This window comes from Pipistrellus kuhlii, unplaced genomic scaffold (genome assembly GCF_014108245.1).
Source record: "Pipistrellus kuhlii isolate mPipKuh1 unplaced genomic scaffold, mPipKuh1.p scaffold_m20_p_6, whole genome shotgun sequence".
NCBI lineage: Eukaryota > Metazoa > Chordata > Mammalia > Chiroptera > Vespertilionidae > Pipistrellus > Pipistrellus kuhlii.
The window spans coordinates 68767261-68787445 of record NW_023425562.1 but is presented as its reverse complement, the minus strand read 5'-3'; the positions used below and the strand labels follow the sequence as shown (position 1 = coordinate 68787445).

The window sequence follows — 20185 nt, the reverse complement described above, 5'->3', positions numbered from 1 at the left end:
ACCACCCATCCTAACAGCTCAGCCCCAGACTCGGGTGGCTGGCTCACTTCTGTGAACCGCCTGGGTGTTTGAACATCAGATGAATCATGCCTGGCTCAGCTGCTCTAAGCCAAAGAGATCCAATTTTCCCATCACCCACTGGTCCTTGAGGCTGCTCAAGCGTGTGGGTGGGGTCTGTAGCACAGAAGCATGTGGTGCCCTGCCAAGTGGCAGCTTTGCTCTCTCATGGCCACTTATAGGCACATGTGGCAGTGGCTGCCACCTGGCAGGACTAAGGGAAGAGAAGTTGGGGAAATAAGGAAAAAGGAATTACCTTGTTGAAACCTTTGGTGACCAAATTGATTGCAAGTTCATGGCTGATCCCATCTACACAGACAACATCCTTTTCTCCAATGGGTTCAGAGAGGAAAGCTCTCAACCTGGGAGACATGTGATTCATTCTCTGCAACAGTAGTGAAGGAAAACCGTTAAGAAGTGGCTGACTGCTCACAGTGTGAGTAGACATTGGGGAACTCCCTTAGCTTACCAAGAGACAGGGAGGGACAGATGGCAGGCTACCTTTCACCTTCCAAATTTATTGGGGCTTTTAGATCTCAGGTGCCATGCCTAGCACTGAAGGCCTTTGCACATCCATTTCCAACTGGATGGACTAGGGGCTAATGATGGCCGTAGATGAGTTCAATAAAACCCCACAAAAAGGATGTGCTTGAAACTAAGACCTGCTTAAATGCTTAAACAAACATTGCTTCTCTTAGCTAATGATCCGACCTTCTCAATCACCCGACACTTTGTCATACTTTTATTTTATGGAGCATTTATCACTCTCTACAATTGTTGGTTGTTTGGTTGCAAGTAACAGAAAACTCTTAAGTTGGGTCAAATATTAAAGAAGACAATATAAAATCACAGCTCCATTTCTCTGATTCTTTCCATTTTTCCTCTTTGTGTTTGCTTCAGTGGTGGTTGTTTCCCCTCATGTGGTGAAATGGCTGCTCCAACAGTGGAACCCCAAAAAGAAGAGTTCCAGATAGAGCCTCATTTCATCTCAAAGGTCTGCATGGAGACACTGTGCAAGCTTAGTGACAGCTCTATGCCCCAGTCCTCAACCTAGGAGTGGAACTGGCTTTCTCTAAGCCATGTGTAAGCTGAGTTCAAGCATAGTTACCTGAAGAAAATCAGGATTATTATTCAGAGTTGGGGAGATGGGTGTTAGAGCGGTAACTATAACATTCCACTATGGTCCACCCTTTTGATGAACTAACATTCATATATGATACTCTCCTTCCTTTACATAATGATCAGAAATACCCTCCCTTTCCCCCAACCTTTCAATTCAAGTTAATGATTTTCTGGAAGATGCATCATATCATAGCATCATGTCTGAAAGTAGCTACTCATGGAATGGTAACATATGAACTAAATTCTGAAGTTCACCACCATCAGCCTAGCCAGCTGGGCCAAGAAAAACCCAAGATACTTGCATTAAGCATATCCAGAATGGGAATTCTCCACTTGGAGAAGGGGAGAATGGGAAACACATTTGGTTGTCATTGGTCAATAGTACATACAATGTTGAGGCAATAATGAGGATTCCTTATCCTGATGGTAAAGCACGTTCCTCAGCCAGACAAGATAGCAGCTCCAAGTTTTGGGTTTGAGAGTATCTCCTCCGTCGACTGCCTTGTTAACATTGAGTGGGTATGAGGTTGCTGCTTCCAAGGAGAATCATAGTTTTAACACCCAACTTCTTGTAGGTAAAAGTTCACAGACTGGCCACTTTCTTTGACAATTTAGATCCCCTAAGAATGTAATTGGTTTCTTCTATCTAAGTTCATGGGCTGGTAGTTCTAGCTGAGATACTGACCTCAGTATCTTTCATCTGGCAGCTGGCCTCTGTGTCTTGCCCACTGCTCTGCTCCTCGGATCCTCAGATGAGTGGCATATTCCTTCATCTCTGAAGTAGGGAACTACCCAAATTTGTTCCTTGTCGCCAGCTGGATCCCAACTGCATCTTCACAATAGGTCAACTATCCCCTTTCTCGATCTTGACGTCCTTAAGATGCTCGGAAGAGATGTGGTAACTGGAGCAATGCTATTCTGGAGCCCCAGTTTTTTTCTTTTGATGTCACCCAACTTGTTGCCTGTGTTTGAACTTTAACCAGAAAAATCAGCTTTTCAATCCAGCAGAACTTGCTCATCAACGTCCAGTCACTTTCCATTGCAGGCTACAGGCAGAAGGGCCCTCTCTAAGCAAAGCTGTATTTTCATCTCTCTCCACTCTCAAATAGGCCACCTTCCCCCTAAATATGTCTTCTAGGACTTTAATGAAGACTACTGGAGGTAGTCAACATCCTGAATATTTCCATATCTTTAAGTGTCATGTCTCATACTCAGAAGGTCTGTATCCCAGAATACAACACCCCTCTCCCCTAATACCAGCCATTTTCTTAACCAGGATCTCCATCTTCTAGTTGGAGTAAAGACGTCCTTGTTGCTCTCTACATGAACATCACTTCTCAGCCAACCTACATTTAAGGTTTGCTCATTGTCACATCCTCTTAGTTTATGATACAAGCAACAGAAAATCCAGAACAAACTAGCTTGCACAGTAGGCGGCTTTATTAGCAAAAGCTACCCAAAAGTCCAGAGGTAAATCACATGAAATATGATCAAGACTCCAACTTGATTTCCCTGCAACATTGTTGACTCAACCTTTCTTTACATATTGGCTCAATCCTCAGCTTGACTCTTCATGGAAATAATAGGGCTGCAGCAGGGCCTGTTATGTTTGTTTTTCCTTTCTTTAAAAATATGTTTTTATTGATTTCAGAAAGAGGAAAGGAAAGATATAGAAACATCAATGATGCCCTCTGCCCACCCACCCCCTGGGGATTGAACCTGAAACCAGGGCACATGCCCTGACTGGGAATCAAACTATGACCTCCTGGTTCATGGGTCGATGCTCAACCACTGAGCACACCAGCCAGTGAACTTGCACCATCCTCCTTCCCAAAGAAAAGCACTGTTTTTGCATAGAAGCTACCAACAAATATCTTCTTCAGTCCAAACCATCATATGCCAGGCTCTAAAACATAATCTATGGCTTAAAATAAGTGTCTTACCTCTGGTTCAGAAAGTGAGTATGTTACCTGCAAAGCGCATAGGCTGTAGAGTGGAGATGGGACACAAAATCGGGGTAGTTGTCATATTATTGCAAATAGTTACCCTATATCACAATACCGGATGAAGTTAGGAGAGCAACTCAGCATCTATCACATATCCCCAGTAGATCGTGAGGTTCCAAGGGCCATGACTGCCTCTAAAAGCCTTTGCTCCCCACTGAGCCCCAGTCTCAACAGCAATGATGACATAAATGACTGATGCATCCATTGCCTTCAAATGTCTCTCTTTCACAGTGCTGGTTTCATGCCTGTCTCCATGCTCCCAGTTCTCCTCCAGACTTTTCTGTAAAGTCCAGCTCCCCTGTAAGCCTCCTGCCCCCAGATGTTTTGTAACTTTAGATGAAATTAAACTGGATCTGGCCCTGGTTGGTGTGGTTTAGTTGGTTGAGCATCATCCCACCAAAATAATTTGGGTTCAATTTCTGGTCAAGGCACTTGATCACCAGTGGGAGCAGCTGATTGATGATGTTTCTCTCTCTCCCTCACCCTTCCTCTCTCTCTCAAAATAAAAATTTAAAACGCTTAAAATAAAAAGCAGCACTGGATCTGAAGGCACTGATTTCAGGAGTTGGGGAGTTCCTAAGGAAAGTGGTCTCAACGTGTTGGCTGATTCTAGGAAAGGATACATAAGGCAAGAGAGGTTGTCCAGGGTCCCCTGTCTCTGTGGGTCTCAAACATATGAATATGTGAGCTGCAAATACATTATTATACAAAGTCATTGATTTCTCTCTCTAGCAGCTAAATATGAAGATTGCTCTTAATTTATGAAAACATGTTAACAGGTGAACTCTGCAACACCCATCACCTTGTGGCCAATGAACCAGGATTGGTGGCTCAGCTCAGGGAGGGCAAGTAAGAGATTGGGATTTCTGAGTACGAGGAAGAGTGCAAGCACGCTGGCAGGGTTCCCCTACTCCTACTCTGCTCAGGGAAAATTCCATTCACTATCCATGTTGGTCATCTGTTAAGTTAAACAGCTCAGCCTATTATAGGAATAAATGGAAACTACAACATTGTTATCAGTTTACCAACAGCATCAAAGACAGGTAATTACTAGCAACACCTTGCATTTGTTTGCTTTTCTCACACACCTGATCTCACTTTGATCCTTGGAACACTTGGGAGGATGGGCAGTGATTTTACCCACTAACTAAAGGTATTTGCAATAATTAGGACACCTTTTTCTGAGTAAGTTATTCTAAACTATGGTACTCCCCCTAATACTTGGCAATGTTTCTGGGGACACTTTCGATCGTAACAACTGACGGAAGGGAAAGTGTGGTTGGCATCTAATGGATAGAGGTCAGGGTTGTTGCCAAACAGTCTATAATGCACACAAAAGCCCCTACCCCCAAAGAATTATCTGGCTCCCATGTCCATAGTGTCAAGGCTGCTAAACCATTGGCTACAAGTAACAGAAACCTTTATTCAAGCAGTTAAACAATAAGTACATTTCTAATCTTACATAAATAGAAATCCACTGGTGAGGTGGACACAGGATTCTGTCTGTCAGTGCTTTATATTATCAAGGACCAGTCTAGCTGCCCCCCAAGACCCCAAGATGCTGACATGGAGACTTTCAAAGCAAGGAGAGGCCATTTCTTCTTGGTGTGCCCAGAGTGTCTTCTGTAGAACTTCCCTTAGTTTTGTTTGCCAGAACCAGGCAACACGTCCACCCACAAACCAGTAGTAATGTCCACGGGAGTGGGACTCCATGGGAGTGGATGAAGTCAGCCTCATAAGCATGTGGCTGCTCAGAGAATGTAAGCTTCTGTAAGAAGTTGGAGGAGAGGGAGTTGATGCTGGGTAAATAAACAACCTAATGACCATTCCACTGTGTCTTCTAACCCTGCTCCAATATTCAGTCCATCACAACTAGTCCTTTTCAAAGTTTAATGTGTGCACAGACCACCTAGGGGTTCTTGTGTGGCTCAGTGGTTGAGCATCAACCCGTGAACCAGGAGGTCGCTGGTCGGATTCCCGGTCAGGGCACATGTCCAGGTTTAGGCTTGATCCCCAGTGGGGGGTGTGCAGGAGATAGCCGATCAATGATGTTTCTCTCTCATCAATGTTTCTATCTCTCTATCCCTCTACCTTCCTCCATCTGTCTCTCTCAAAATAAAAGCAGGTTTTGATACAGCAGGTCTGAGATGCTGCATTTCTAACAAGTTTCTGAGAAGATGCCAATGCTGAGAGCCCACAGATCGAGTAGCAAAGTGTTACATGATGCCACTCACTCTTTTTATGTTACTTTATACTTAATTGTGTTATTTTAGATTTAAAGTACAGTAGTCTCCCCTTATTTGTGGGGAATACATTCCAAGACCCCCAGTGGATGCTTGAAACAATGGATAGTACCGAATATACTAGTATTACTAGCAATTTTCAACTGGTGTGCCACAAGAAATCTTAAATTGTGCAATACCTGACTATTTAGTCATGGTCACTGATCTCTTTTCCCTTAGATTGTCAAATTAAAAAATGACAATAGCCAACACAAGAATAGCCATCCAGTATGAATGAATCAACATGATACCTAATTTTTTGTTAGATTGGCAAAAAATATATTTTTTGGTGTGCCGCAGAATTTTAGTAATTAGTTTATGTGTGCCTTGAGATGAAAAAGGTTGAAAATCACTGATATACTTTATTTTTCCTACACACACATACCTTTTCACTTAAAGAAAGCATTTACCATTTCTTTTTGGCATCTTTGAATTTTCAGCATCCTTGGTTTTGGGGGCCATTGTTAAGTAAAATAAGGATTATTTAAACACAAGCACTGCAATACCAACCAATGGTCTGGTAACCAAGAGGGCTACTTAAAAGATTAATGCGTGGGTGGGGAACATGACAGTGTGGAGACACTGGACAAAGGGATGACTCACGTCCCATGTGGGATGGAGCAGGATAGCACAAGATTTCATCACACTACTCAGAACGGTGCACAATATAAAAGTTATGAATTGTTTATTTCTGGAATTTTCTGTTTAATATCTTTGGAACCTGGTCAGCTGTGGGTAACAAACTGTGGAAAGCAAGCCTGCAGATAAGGGCAGACTACTGTACACATAGCACAAAACTTACCATCTTACCCATTTTTTTCAGCTTACTGTTCAGCAGTATTAAGCATATTTACATTGTTGTGGAACAATCTTCAGAACTCTTTTCATCTTGCAAAACTGAGCCTCTGTCCCCATTAAATGACTCTCCATTTTCACCTCCCCCAGCTTCTGGCAACTACCATTCCACTTTCTGTGTTTAGGAAGTTGACTTCTGTAGGTACCTCATATTTGTCCTTTTGTGACTGACGTATTTCACTCAGCCTTTAATGTCCTCAAAGGTCAACCATGTTGCATCATGTGTTAGAATTTTCTTCTTTTTAAAGGAAGTTCACCACATTTTGTTTATCCATTCATCCATCAGTGGACACTTGGGTTGTTTCCAACTTTTGGCTATTGTGAGTAAGACAGTTATGAACACTGGTATACAAATATCTCTTCAAGGTCCTGCTTTCAGTTCTTTGAGGTGTATACCCAGAAGTGGGATTTTGGGATCATAAGGTAATTAATTCTGTGTTTAATCTTTTGAGAAACATCCATACTGTTTTCCACAGTGGCCGTACCAATGTTACTTATTCTTAAATTTGACAGAACAGTAGACTCACATTGGGAGATGTACAAATTACAGATGTTTTGGTGACCTCTTCCAAGGTTTGATTTAATTAGCATAACATATGGCCCGGACATTGGGATTTAAAAAAAACTTTCCAGGTGATTCAATATGCAGCAAAGTTTTGAAAGCCACTGCTTGCTTGCCATTTGCTACTTTCTCATAAAACTATGAGTAGGCTTTCTAGGATATTGGGACTCCAGCCCAGTGGGACTTTCTGGTGGGCTCTCTAACATCTGAGTCACCAGATGGCATATGCTCAGCAACTCACAGGCAATGTCTACCCCCACTTTCACCCCCAATCACGGAAGCACATCTTATCCTCATTAACCTTCAATAAGAAGATGTCACTATGACCCCTGATGGCTTTGAAGTCAGAGAACTCCAGAGCACACAGACCTCAATACCAGCCTACCCACCCCTTTCCTTTTTAATTAAAAAAAAAAATGGATCTTCAAAGGAACATTTACCTGGAGTCCCTTTGAATAAAATAGATCAAAGCAGAATTACTCTGTTAGATGGGGAATGGAGTGATGGCAACAGAGAGGCTCCTCCTCCCCCCAAACACAAAGTCATCCCCACAGTCCCCTTGAACTCCCCCAGACCTCTCTGATCTAGCCTAAACCTCTCATTTTACCCATAAGAAAATGGAGGCCCAAGAGTTATAGTGACCTTCTCAAGATCATGTGCCGAGCAAAGCGCAGCTGGCTCCATGCTTCCCAAGGGAGCAGCCCCCTTCTCAATCACTCAGCATTTTCTGGATGAGCTTCCAGGTGGGCTGGGCTGTGCTGTGGGCAGCTTAAGCACTTGGTCACCATCTGACAAAACTACTGCAAATGTCTTAAAGAGTCCTGCAATAGATTCTTGGGTTAAAGGGTGTACTCTCAATTACTTTATTTTGAACTACAAAGCACTGTTGGGGGATCAGGATGGAGGAAGCCCATTGGCAGGAAATAACCTCAATCAAGTCTGGTTTTAGATGCTCAGAGAAATCACCTCTTTAAACAGGAATAACAGAGTCAGTGGAATTTAATCATGGTTCTCAAAGGAATGACCTCCTTGTTGCAAATCCTTGACTTTGTTTAAAGATCATTTTTAAAAATCTATACAATAGGTCTTTATGTGGAGGCATCACAAATATGCCCTGTTAGATATGTGGGGTGGGAATGAAGGGACTGCTCTAATGCTGCACAAGTGGAGATGTGTAGCTTGGGATACAATTTTCTGTGAGGATATTATAGATGAATTTTAAAAAAATGACATCTTTCAACAGCAACCATTAGTTGGAATTGAAGTCATTATTCTTGGAAAACCTTACAAGATGATTCAAAAAGTGACTACAATGATGTGGACAATACATGAATATAGTGAGCATACTATTGTTTTATTGAAATATAAATGGGAAAGTGCCATTATTTCAAAATATATTATTTTATATGTAATTTTAAATGGATGTAATAAAATTATGAAATAAAATGGTATAAGTAGACTATTTATACCCCTAAAAATTTCTATTCAAATGGCCAAACATTTTTGGAGGGGTCTTCTTGCTAAGAAAATAAGGTATTATCATATTTTCATGCTTACTTTATATTTGGGCATATATGGAATTGCCCCAGGAACTGAGATGTTAATAGTCAAACCTTACGTTTTGCTCTCAATCTTTACTGAGGGTGGTAACAAGGGGTAATTTGCAAGGGATGGGAAAATCTTCACATGTTTACATTGTTGAGAATACTGCTGTCCTTACGTTGCTCTATAAAATGTCACACGTAATACATTTTTTGGAATTTATGCAAATAAAAAATACCTTTCAAAATTAATATATTTCTACCTTTATGATAAAAAGAATTTGTAAACATATTTCTTTTTTTACTCAGCCTAATAGGGAGCTTTGAGCTAAACATGCTGACCATATAGAGAAACTAGCATGAATTAAAACCTCCCTCCCTTCATAGTTCTCATTACTTCTGTTCAATGCCTCCATTTTCTCTTCCTACCTTTACTTTAAAACTTAAATACATGTACTCAAAATACTCAACTCTTTATTAAAAGCTGCCTTATTATATGTTCAAAGCCCCAAACATATGGCAAGATAAAAAGTTCCTAAACTAAGCAGATTTATGGGAAAATTCAGGATCTAATTCTATGTTCTCAAAACTCTGCAGCCTTACAGCACGAAATGAAAGCAAGAGAATGAAGGTGAGAATGATCTCAGATTGTTCCTACAGAGGCCCTTGGCCTCCAGTGAGAGGATGGTGAGATGATGGACTTGGACTAAAAGGGAGTGAAGAAATCACACACTTCTCACCAATCAGGAACGTTGTCTGTCAAACACCACTCCTGACTCTCAGTATCTCCTCCCCAACCCTCAAAGCTGCATCTTCTCCTTTCAGAAGATCAGGGCTTGTCCCTCTCCAGTCATTCATAGAGAGAGGATGAAAAGAAGGGCGGTAGTGTTTCTAATGACATTGAGATCTGACCCTGAGGAGCCCGTTTTCCCTTTAAGCTTTTAAGCATCCGAGGAGATCCTGCAAGGTTACCTCCCTTTCTGAATGGAAGCTAACGGCCTTAAGACATAGAGCTCCAGTGTGTAGAGTCAACTAGAATTACTTTCAAGGCACCCATGCTCATCACAGTGTCCTGGGGCTGGCAAGTAACCACTCTTCACCTTCTCAGGCCACACCCTGGTACACCTATCAATGACTCTCTTATGAGAATTTCCCACCACCAATGGATAACTATCTGAGGAGGATATCACAGAGAGAAAAGCAGATCTGAGAGAAGGAAGCCACCAGCAATGCAGGTAGGTAGAAGAAATGCCTAAGTGGTGGTGTCAGCAATAAAGGCAGAAATGCCTGACTGTGAGATCTTGAGAGGATTCCTGACCTGAGAGGATTCAAAAGCTCAATTTCCTCATCTGTAAAATGAGGATCATGTCATCCACCCACATGATAGCTGTGTAGATCGAATGAGTTAACTGAATGTAAAATGCGTAATACACTGTCTGAATAGAGTAAATACCACTACAGGTGAGCTGATTCACTGGGATTATATTTAATCATCATTTCTCAAGCCTATTATTAAACAATTCTCTATGGTAGGGGTGTCGAACTCAATCAGAGAAGGGGCCAAAATCTAAAATCCAGCCTAAATCGCGGGCCGAATGGTTTACTGAACAGTCATAAACTGTCATTGTGATGGAAACGCAGCAGAGTGCAGTGATGACAGCGCGGTGCGGGCCACATTGCAAGGCCTGGCGGGACGGATTTGGCCCGCGGGCCTTGTGTTTGACACATGTGCTCTATGGGTATATGATCAAATTGATTTCTGTTTCTTCTAACACTGTTATTTTCTAAAACATGAGCTTACTGTGTCCTTCCATATCATAGAAAGACCTTTTGGCATCCACCCCTGTAAGAGATGTCTATTATCTACCCTGCTGAGCAGCCACACTCTCTACTTCTGGGACCATCACCCCCACTCCCCAGTAGGGACAGCTTTCCCCCAAACTCATTCTCTATCTTCCCAACACCCTCGCTCCAGGGGGCAACAATGTTCAGGACTGGCCAGTGAAACTAGAGTATCACTTTGGCTATAGTGATTGGTTCAGAAATGGGTACACTACCTAGCCTAGGCCAAGTCTGGAAATCCTGTTAGAATTATTGGTAAAAAGACTGTCTTTCTCTGGGAAGATTGCTGAGCTGGCAGGATGTGAGTGCAGAACTGCTGGTGACCATCTTTGCATTACCTGTGCCTAAGAGCCTGCCTGAGAAGGAAGCAAGATATAGAAAAGCAAATCTGAGGGAAGGAAAGAGACAGATTCCCAAATAATCACTTGCAGATCTGATTTAGCCATGCCTGAAGGCATATACCCCTGAACTTTTCAATTATGTTAGGCAGTATTTCTCACTCTTGTTTAATCCATTTAAGTGTGGATTGTGCTATTTGAAACAAAGAATTCTAATTAAAACACCCCAATTTCACCCTAGCTGGTTTGACTCAGTGGATAGAGCATTGGTCCATGGCCTGAAGGTTCCCGGGTTCGATTCCATCAAGGGCACATGCCTGGGTTGTGGGCTTGGTCCCTGTTGGGGGGTGTGCAGAAGGCAGCTGGTCAATGATTTTCTCTCATCATTGATGTTTCTATCTCTCTCTCTATCTCCCTTCCTCTCTGAAATCAATATAAATATATTAAAAAAATAAAACACCCCAATTTCATGCACTTACTAATTCAACAAGTGTTGATAGTGTGCCTACTTTATGCATCTTCATTTTGCCTAGAGACCTATGACAAAACTAGTCCCAAGGTTTAGGCATCAGAAATGAAAAAATCATTTTTCAGTGATCATTAATGTTTATTATTCAAAAATAAAGGTAATATTTTCCTTCCTTACCCTTAGATCCAAGTATATAATGACAAATAAGATCTTTGATGGCTGTCTTATACATGACTCTTTAAGGCTGTTATTTCATTGTTTATCTGAAATGCAATTGAACCGGGCATCCAGAGATAAGGGGGCATTCCTAAGACAAGAGTTTACCTCTTCAGAGAACTAGAAAGGAGAAGGAGGGTTGAGTTCATGGATTCTAGACTCCATTCAAAGGGCAATCTGAGTCTGAAGGTCACTGCTAGATTTCTTCTGGGCATGCTGGGCTGGTGGTGAGAGACCTGACCCTGATATTAGCTCTGCCCATGCGCAGCGGTGTAACCTTGGGCAAGTCACTTTTGTTTCATATTTATAAAATGCTGGATGTGCTGCAACCCATTGTCTGGTCCCTTCTAACATTTTTTTTGTTGTCGTTGTTGTTAATTTATAGTCTTTAGATGGTATAAAATTCATACCGGCCCACAATTCCTATTCTGCCATTTTTTAATCCAAAAGGTTCTGGAAACCAGAATATTTTTTTTAAAAACTACTTGGCAGCAAAACCTGGCCTGAACTGACATGAGGCTATTTATAGTCTTTATTATCCCACTTAGTGTGAATATTTATACATTTGTCACAGGAATATTAATAGGTTTATTTACAGGGTGCTGAGCCAGACTCCAACTGGCACTGTTCTGTAATATACAGAACGTGCACCATTTTGCCTTTCAAAAATTAAAAAAATTAAATTCTCCCAAAACATCTGGATCCAATGGTTTTGAGGAAGGTATTATTGACCTGTGCTAAGATCACTGTGCCTGCAGCCAAGACAACTACAAGGATCCCCTGAAGAAATCACTTGTCTCCCCAGCCTGTCTGCACTCTAGCTTTCTCATCCATGACTCCAAGCCTCCCCCATCTTCTTCCCCTGGATAGAATTGTCCCCTTTCTCTAAAATCCTACCTATGCTAGACATCCTTTGCCTGAATAGTGGTTCTAGCGTGGGCTGTTTCTGATTGCATCTTTCCCTCATAATGTTACTCCCTCTCCTTCTGCACCCAATCTCTGCAAAGGATCAAGGGCTGATCTAAGAATGTCATCACTCTAGCAGGGGGTTTCAGTTTGTTGGAGTGTTGTCTGGCACACCAAAAGGTTGTGGTTTGGATTCCTGGTCAGGGCACATCGGTTGCCCTAGGTTGGGGGTTTGATCACTGGTTGGGACACATATGGGAGGCACTGATCAATTTTTCTCTTTCATATTGATGTTTTTCTCTCTTTCTCCCTTCCTGTCTCTCTAAACACCAATAAATCTTGTTCTTGGGTGAGGCTTAAAAATACTTAAAAAAATTAAAACAAAGCAAAAAAATAAGTCATCTAAGGGAATGGGTACATGTATTAGTTACCCTCCATGGACAAGGCATTTATATTTGCCATCTTAACCATCTTTAAGTGTGCAGTTCAGTAGTGTTGAGGATATTTACAATGTTACATAACCAATCCCCAGAATATTTTTTTTCAAATTTATCATCATTCATCAGTTGATGGACATTAGAGTTGCTTCCACCTTTCTGCTCTGGGTTTACTATAACATATTTTTAAACATCTTGAATTACACTTCCTTCTCCGTGAGCTTTTTGATTCCCCCTTTCTCTGCCATTATAGCCCCAGAGAGAAGGTAAAAGCAATGTTGTCTTGGGAAGCAGAAAGAGTTTCCCCAAAAGGAAGAAAGAAGAAGGGGAGTACTTACCTCTTCTGCCCTTGAAAGCTTGCCCCATTATCCACAAGAGAGATGATGATGTTTGGGAAGTAAGCAATAGGGGTAGGGAGAGACAAAAATCCCAAAGTGGGCAGACACATCAGATTCCAGAGGGCAAGGTCTGGAAAGTTGCTGTGCCATGGGAATACCTCACTGGGCTTACCAGATGACACGAACAGACCACTTCCAAAGTGTTTCGGGCAGTGGTACAGTAGCCGCGAACAATGGTTGCATAGATGAGCCTGTGCACCGGGTAGAAGACGCTTTGAGGCCTGAGGGGTGAGCAGAAGCCTGGAGTCAGAATGGAGAGGTCCCATGAATGGGGACTTTATAACCAGGGCAAATGACTCTATCAGTGGGTGCCAAAATATCCCTATAAGACCAAAAGGGGTTGGTTATCCCTGCAGACCAGAGCAGGCACACTTCCTCAAAGATCAGGCCATCATCTTGTTGAGACCACAAGTATTTAAAGCCTTGTCCTCCCACTGCCATAAAAATGCATAGACATTTCTCCCCACATCAACAGCCACCTAACACCTTAGGGAGGGTACGAGGGACAGAGTGATCGATAAGGAGACATATTTCCCAAAAGAGACTATTTAAAGTAGCCTGGGTAGCAGATTACTCATACTGAAAGAATACGGTGTGAAGCTACAGAGAAAGAGAGCATAGTAGGTGTTATTGGTGACATGCCCAGTTCCTTGGACCAGCTGGTGCATCCATTCCCAGCTACTAAAACTGCTCCTTAACACAGTGATGCCTCTCCGGGGAGTATTGGCTTCCATTGGTGATGGAAACAGCCACACCTGGGAGATTAGGAGGCCCAGGCCCTGTCTGAGGGCAGCCAATGACCCCTGACATTGAAATACAAAAACTGGTCCCCTTGTCTCTAGGTGGGACCAACTCTCTGACACAATCCTAATCCAGAGCTACTGTGGAGTCAGGGGAATGCTGATTCCAGCCAGCACAAGCCTTGCTCAGCTCCTTCCCCTGCCCTTCTTCTCTCCTCTTTCTTTTATTGGGCCACGTACCTCTGAATCCTGGTCACAGGGAAACTAGCCAGAGATCTTACACTTTGCTAACTTAGCTACATTTCCCTATAGTCTATTGTCTAAGAATGAACAAGTGTTTTCTTTGCACATCTAAGTGTATATAACGCAAGTGAATTTGTGACTGTCTCCACTGTACAGTTATCAATGTCTTAAGGGGAAAAACGACTAATGGGGGGTTTACAGGCCCTGGATAAGGCCCCCAGGCATGCAATCTGGAGGTGGGTAGGGCTTCTTTGCACCTCGTTGCTTGCAGGGCTGACACGAGGATTTGTTCCCCCAGACTAACATGGGCAGATTTAGGAAATAAAAATACAAGATGACCAGTTGAATTTGAATTTCAGATAAACAATAAATAATTTTTTAGTATATCCAAGTATTTAACAAGACATACATATACTTTAAAAGTTATTCATTGTTTATTTGAAATGCAATTGAACTGGTCATTCTGCACTTTTTCTGGCAGCCCTCTTCCATACCATCTGACTCGGCAGAAGCCCCTAGATCTGCCCACACCCCAAGCCTCAGCTACTGAGTGAGCTGCAGGAGTCAGATATTTTTTTCTGCTGGGATTTTGCTTCTGGCTTGGCCCGTTTCAAGCAAGCCACATATACCTCCTACTGTAATTCTAATGAGAGCCACAGACTCATGAAGTTCGAAGATAAAGGGGAAACAACATGATAATTCACAGCTAGAGAAATCATTGTGGTAGGACAACCTGTCACTCACAAGTCACCTCAGAGGCAAACACTAGTTTGGATATCAGTATGTTCCTGCTCAGCTGGAGAGCGCGTCTAGCCCCAGCTGAGGCTTACCCAGAGACTAGGAACAGAATAAGGATGGCAGGCAAGTGGAAAAAACAGAACCAATGGGGGTTTACATTTGCTGAGCACCTACTACGTGCCTGCCTCTTTATAGCCACCATCACACTTAATCCTAAAATTAATTTGGCAGCACCAGGGAATTGTTCCTATTTTGAGAGATGGGAAAATTGAGGCCTATTGGGGGGAGGGAGGGGGAGAGAAGGTATATCTAGTAAAAGGCAGTGTTGGGATGTAAGCTGAGGTCTGGGTGGTTCCAAAACCATGCCCTTTCCTCTGCAGATCACAACCAGAACAACAACGAAGGCAATTTCAGCAGAGGCCACCCCTGCCTGCCCACATCTCCTCAGGGCTCACAGTCCCCGTGCAAGCACCTTTGGATACAACTCTGAGACTTGTTCCACACCACCTCCCAGGTGTCCCACAGGACCAGGCCTCGACTGCCTGTGGCAGTACCTGCTCATGATCACAGTCATCCCCTTTCTGTCTTGCTTCCTCACTCTCCTACTTGTGTGACTTGAATCCCCTCCCAAATTAACTACAAATGCCCCAACTTATGATGGTTCGACTTATGATTTTTTGACTTTATATGATGGTGCAAAAGTGATATGCAATCAGTAGAAACCATACTTGAATTTGTATCTTTTCCCAGACTAGCGATATGAGGTAGGATACTCGCATGATGCTGGGCAGCAGCTGTGTCAAATTATGTTTGATGATTTTGTCCAACTATGGGCTAATGTCAGTGTTCTGAGCATGTTTAAGGTAGGCTAGGCTAAGATATGATCTTCAGTAGGTGAGGTGTAGAAAATGCATTTTGACATACCTTACGTATTTTCAACCTACTATGGGTTTAACGAGACATAACTCCATAGAGGGTCCAAGAGTATCTGTACTTGTACTTAAATTAGATTCTCAAAGTTGGTGACCAGGAAACCCAGCCTGAGATCAGTTAGTGCTTCTCCAGGCTTCCTAAGGCAATGGGTGAAGCACTTCTGCTGTGTTATCTCATTTAATCTGTGAAGAGGTAAAGTTCTATGATTATCCCCATTTTACAGAGAAGATACATTAGTTGACTCAAGGCATTGCTGCACCTCAAACACAAGTGTATCTCAGCCTAAATCTGTGTTCTCCAGCACTGGGTCATCAAGAAAGACTTTCACTGGATTTCTGGGCTCCGAGCAATCGTTTTCTCTCCTTCTAGCTCTGGACTGAATTCCTCTCCCAAGGTACAAACTGGGGTTGCAGCATTGGCTGTCAGCTAGCAAGGGACCTCTTATTGTATTGGTGGAACTGTGCAACTGGGTGGTGTTTTAAGCATTGCATTGGTTCCATTCTAAGGTATGTAAAGCCCACATTCTAGGTGTTCTCTACTTGTTCTTTGGCAGACATAGTCCAAGATTGAATTTTCCTTTATCCCTTCAGCTCTCACATTTTATGTACCTTCTCTTGTCTGCTGATCCTCAGCACAGCAGTTCAGTTCCTTCTAAGGACCTTTCAGTTCTACATGCCATAACTCTGGGTGTGAGGATATGAGGATATGCATCCATGCATCTGTGAGTCTTTATTCAGAAATGGGCTTTAAGTGACTATGACTTGCCCAATCTTTCCAAATGCAAAGACCTACCTAAGACTTAAAAATAAAAATAATAGCCTTGTTGGTTCTGACTTCAGAAAGGAGGTCTCAGCAAAAGTTGTGTTCTCTTTCTGATTTGTCTATGCTCAAAAGCCAGGTTTTCAAGGCCATAAAGAAAAGACCTCCCAAAGATTGCATTGGTTTCATTGATGGCATTCTCATCTAATCAGATAATGAACTATTTGTATTACAAACAGGACTCTTATGGAGACTGTATGAAGGAATTTCAGTAATTTCTGCAGACCTTTTAGAGCTTTGTAGCCATCAAAAGATAAGCCTGTTTATTTGTAAGCACACTCATGGACACAGAATATAAACACATTCCTTAGGGGGAAGAGATTCTGGGCTCCTTGGCCTGGGCTGGGGCAGTGGTTTTCTCTTACTAAGGGTCTGTTCTCAATGCTGGATTGTAAGGGAAGAGTTTAAGCTGGAAGTGTTCTTAGTCTCAGTCACTGTTTTGAAAATAGATACCTTTTGGAAATCTATTAAAAGATCAGATTAGAAGTTACAAACACAAAAATCAGGGAGTCCAGGCAAGTGAAAAAAATAAATTAGTGAGGAAAGACAGTGCAAGAGCAATGATAAACAAGGACTGACATTTGGCATTCATCAGGGAGGTTACAAAATGGTATGGACTGTGGCTGCCTGGGACTCACAGCTTACCTACAGGAGTTAGCTGCCTCTTGGGAATGTGGGCCAGACCTTGTGAGTTATTTTAAGAGAAACCCCAAATTTTTATCTTTATGTGCAAGTTCCCAATTTTAAAATATTGGGTAATGATTCAGATATCTATTACACAACGTGGACCCAACAAAACGAAGCCACACCACCAGTTAGCCTCTCTTACTATAGACTTTCCTTCCAGAAAACTGCCCAAGTTGCACATATAAAGTTCGGCTTCAAGTTTCAGGGAACGGTGGACCAAGTTCCCAGGTTAGGAACCTCGTTGTCAAGTTTCAATTCTTATGAAACCCTCATCTTGGACTGAGTGGTTCTCATCTTCAACCTTGGACATGGTTTCCTAGGGACATGTTCTGATCTTCCCAGGGGTATCCTAAAAATTGGTGGTCACCATTCTTGCCTCCACTCCATCTTCCACTTGGTGGCCAGGCATTATTCCTAGCACCTTTCCTTAAATCGTGACTGGGATTTTCATCTCAAAAGCATCCACTGCCACTGAACATCACTACTCATCAGGAAATGCAAATCAAAACTACAATGAGATATCAACCCATACCTATTAGAATGGCTACTATAAAAAAGATAAGAAAAACAAGTATTGACAAGTATGTGGAGTAAAGGGAACCCTTATGCACTGTTGGTAGAAATGCCAATTAGTGCAGCCACTATGGAAACAGTATGGAGGCTACTAAAAAATTAAAATTAGAACTATATGATCTAGCAATTCCACTTCTGGTTATTTATCCATACAATATTAAAATACTAACATGAAAACATATATGCACTCCCATGTTCATTGCTGCATTATTCATAATAGACAAGATATGGATGAATGGATAAAGAAAATGTGGCAAATATGTAGTACAATGAAATATCGAGTCATAAAAAGATGGGAATCTTGTCCTGGCCAGTGTGGTTCAGTTAGTTGGGCACGGTCCCATGTACCAAAAGGTTGCTAGTTTAATTCCCCATTAGGACACATATCTGGGTTGCTGGCTCAATCTGGTAGGGGGTGTACAGGAGGCAGTTGATTGATGTTTTGCTCTCACATTGATGTTTCACTCTCTCCCTCTCCATTTTTCTCTCTCTAAAATAAATTTTTAAAAAACCTTAAAAGAGAGAGAGAGAGAGAGAGAGAGAGAGAGAGAGAAGAAAATCTTGCCATTTGTGACAATGTGGATGGACCTTGAAAGCATTATACTAAGTGAAATAAGTCAAAGAAAAATAAATAGCATGCAATCTCACATATATGTGGGATCTAAAAGATTAAATAATAAAATTAAACCAAGCTCATAGATTCAGCAAACAGATTGGTGGTTCCCAGAGGTAATGGGTGGGGAGTGGGAGGGAGGAAAAAAATGAGTGAAGGTGGTCAAAAGGTACAAACTTCCAGTTGTAAGATAAATAAGTCATGGGAATGTAATATACAGTATGGTGACTATAGTTATAATACTGCATTGTATATCTGAAAATTGCTAAGAGAGTAGATCTTAAAAGTTTTCATCCTAAGGAAAAAATATTGGTAACTGTGCATGGCTATGGATGTTAACTAGCCTTATCGTGGTGATCAATTCACAATATAAACATATATCAAATAACTATGTTATACACCTGAAACTAATGTAATGTTATGTCAGTTATATCTCAGTTTTTAAAAATAAAACATGTGCTGGTGAAGACTTGATTTCCAGAGCCTTCCAGTCTCTTCCTCTCGGTGGCCTTGAGAGCTGATGACTGATGCCCACCCAAGTTATGCTTGGCGCTGACTGTTCTCACACACATCCCACCCTGCTCCACATCTAGTTCTCTGTCTGGCCTTTGGATAGAGTCACCTGAAAGTGACCAAAGAGACACATATACGAACCCTTCTTTTAAGTAGAGGAGGACTTGGAAAAGCCCTTTGCACCCTCTCTGTGTACCACATCTGCTAATGAATGCCGCTTGCCTGAGTGACAGTGCAGGGAAGGCAGGAGCCAAGCCAGGGCATCTTTCATTTTATTACTATTATTTTTGTTTGTTAATCCTCACCCAAGGATTTTTTTCCATTGATTTTTAGAGAGTGGAAGGGAAAGGGGGAGAAACAGAGGAGGAAAAAACATTGTTGTGAGAGAGATACAATGATTGGTTGCCTCTCACACATACCCTGACTGGGGCCGGGGGCCAAACCTGCAACCAAGGTACATGCACTTGACCGGAATTGAACCCATGACCCTTCATTCCACGGGCTGATGCTCTTTCCACTGAGCCAAACTGGCCAGGGCTTATTTTATTTTTTAATTTTCACTCAAGGATATGTTTTCATAGATTTTTAGAGAAAGAGAGAGAAAGAGAGAGAGAGAGAGAGAGAGAGAGATCAATGTGAGAGAGAAACAAAGATCGGTTGCCTCTTGTATGTGCCCTGGGTGGGGGATTGAAACTGCAAACTAGATATGTGCCCTGACCAGGAATCAAACCCACAACCTTTTGATGTACGGGACGATGTTCCAACTAACTGAGCCACCTGGCCAGGACTGGCCAGGCCTGTGTTTTATCTTGGCTTTGTCCCTTACTAGCTGGGAACTTGAACCTGATCCAACTTCTTCATTCCCTCCATCACATAAGTAATCATTACTATCCATGTGTTAGGCATGCTTCTACTTCATAGACATTATCTTATTTAATCCTCAGAACAAAGTTTGAGGCAGGAATTCATTTTAGCCCCATTTAGCAGGTGAAGAAACTGAGGCTTAGAGAGTTAAATAACACATCCAAGTTGGCAAGAAGGAGAGTGTGAATCCTTTGTGTTTAGCTAATACTTGTAACTTCTGCCAACTAACTGATGTCCAGTTTATTTTCTGTATAACTACGGGTCATTAAGTGTCATAAAAGGAGCATGTATGAAGTGTCCTGTCTAGAGAGGTCCTCAAAAATGATTTTTTCATAACAATCACCTGATGTCAGCACGCCATAGCCCTGACGCATCATCTGTCTTGATTTAAAGAGCATGCCTGTCTCCAGGAAAAATATTTTTTTTCTGGC

The 20185-nt window shown here is 42.1% G+C and overlaps 1 protein-coding gene across 1 annotated transcript in view; it reads right to left on the bottom strand.

The window, feature by feature from the left end:
• Positions 1 to 20185, bottom strand: part of BANF2 (BANF family member 2) — a 38395-nt gene that overhangs the window by 5128 nt on the left and 13082 nt on the right. Inside the window, exon 2 of the mRNA XM_045574401.1 lies at positions 314 to 442. Coding sequence (XP_045430357.1) covers positions 314 to 439 — 126 coding nt within the window. The 5' untranslated portion in view covers positions 440 to 442. The remainder of the gene's footprint in view (positions 1 to 313; positions 443 to 20185) is intronic.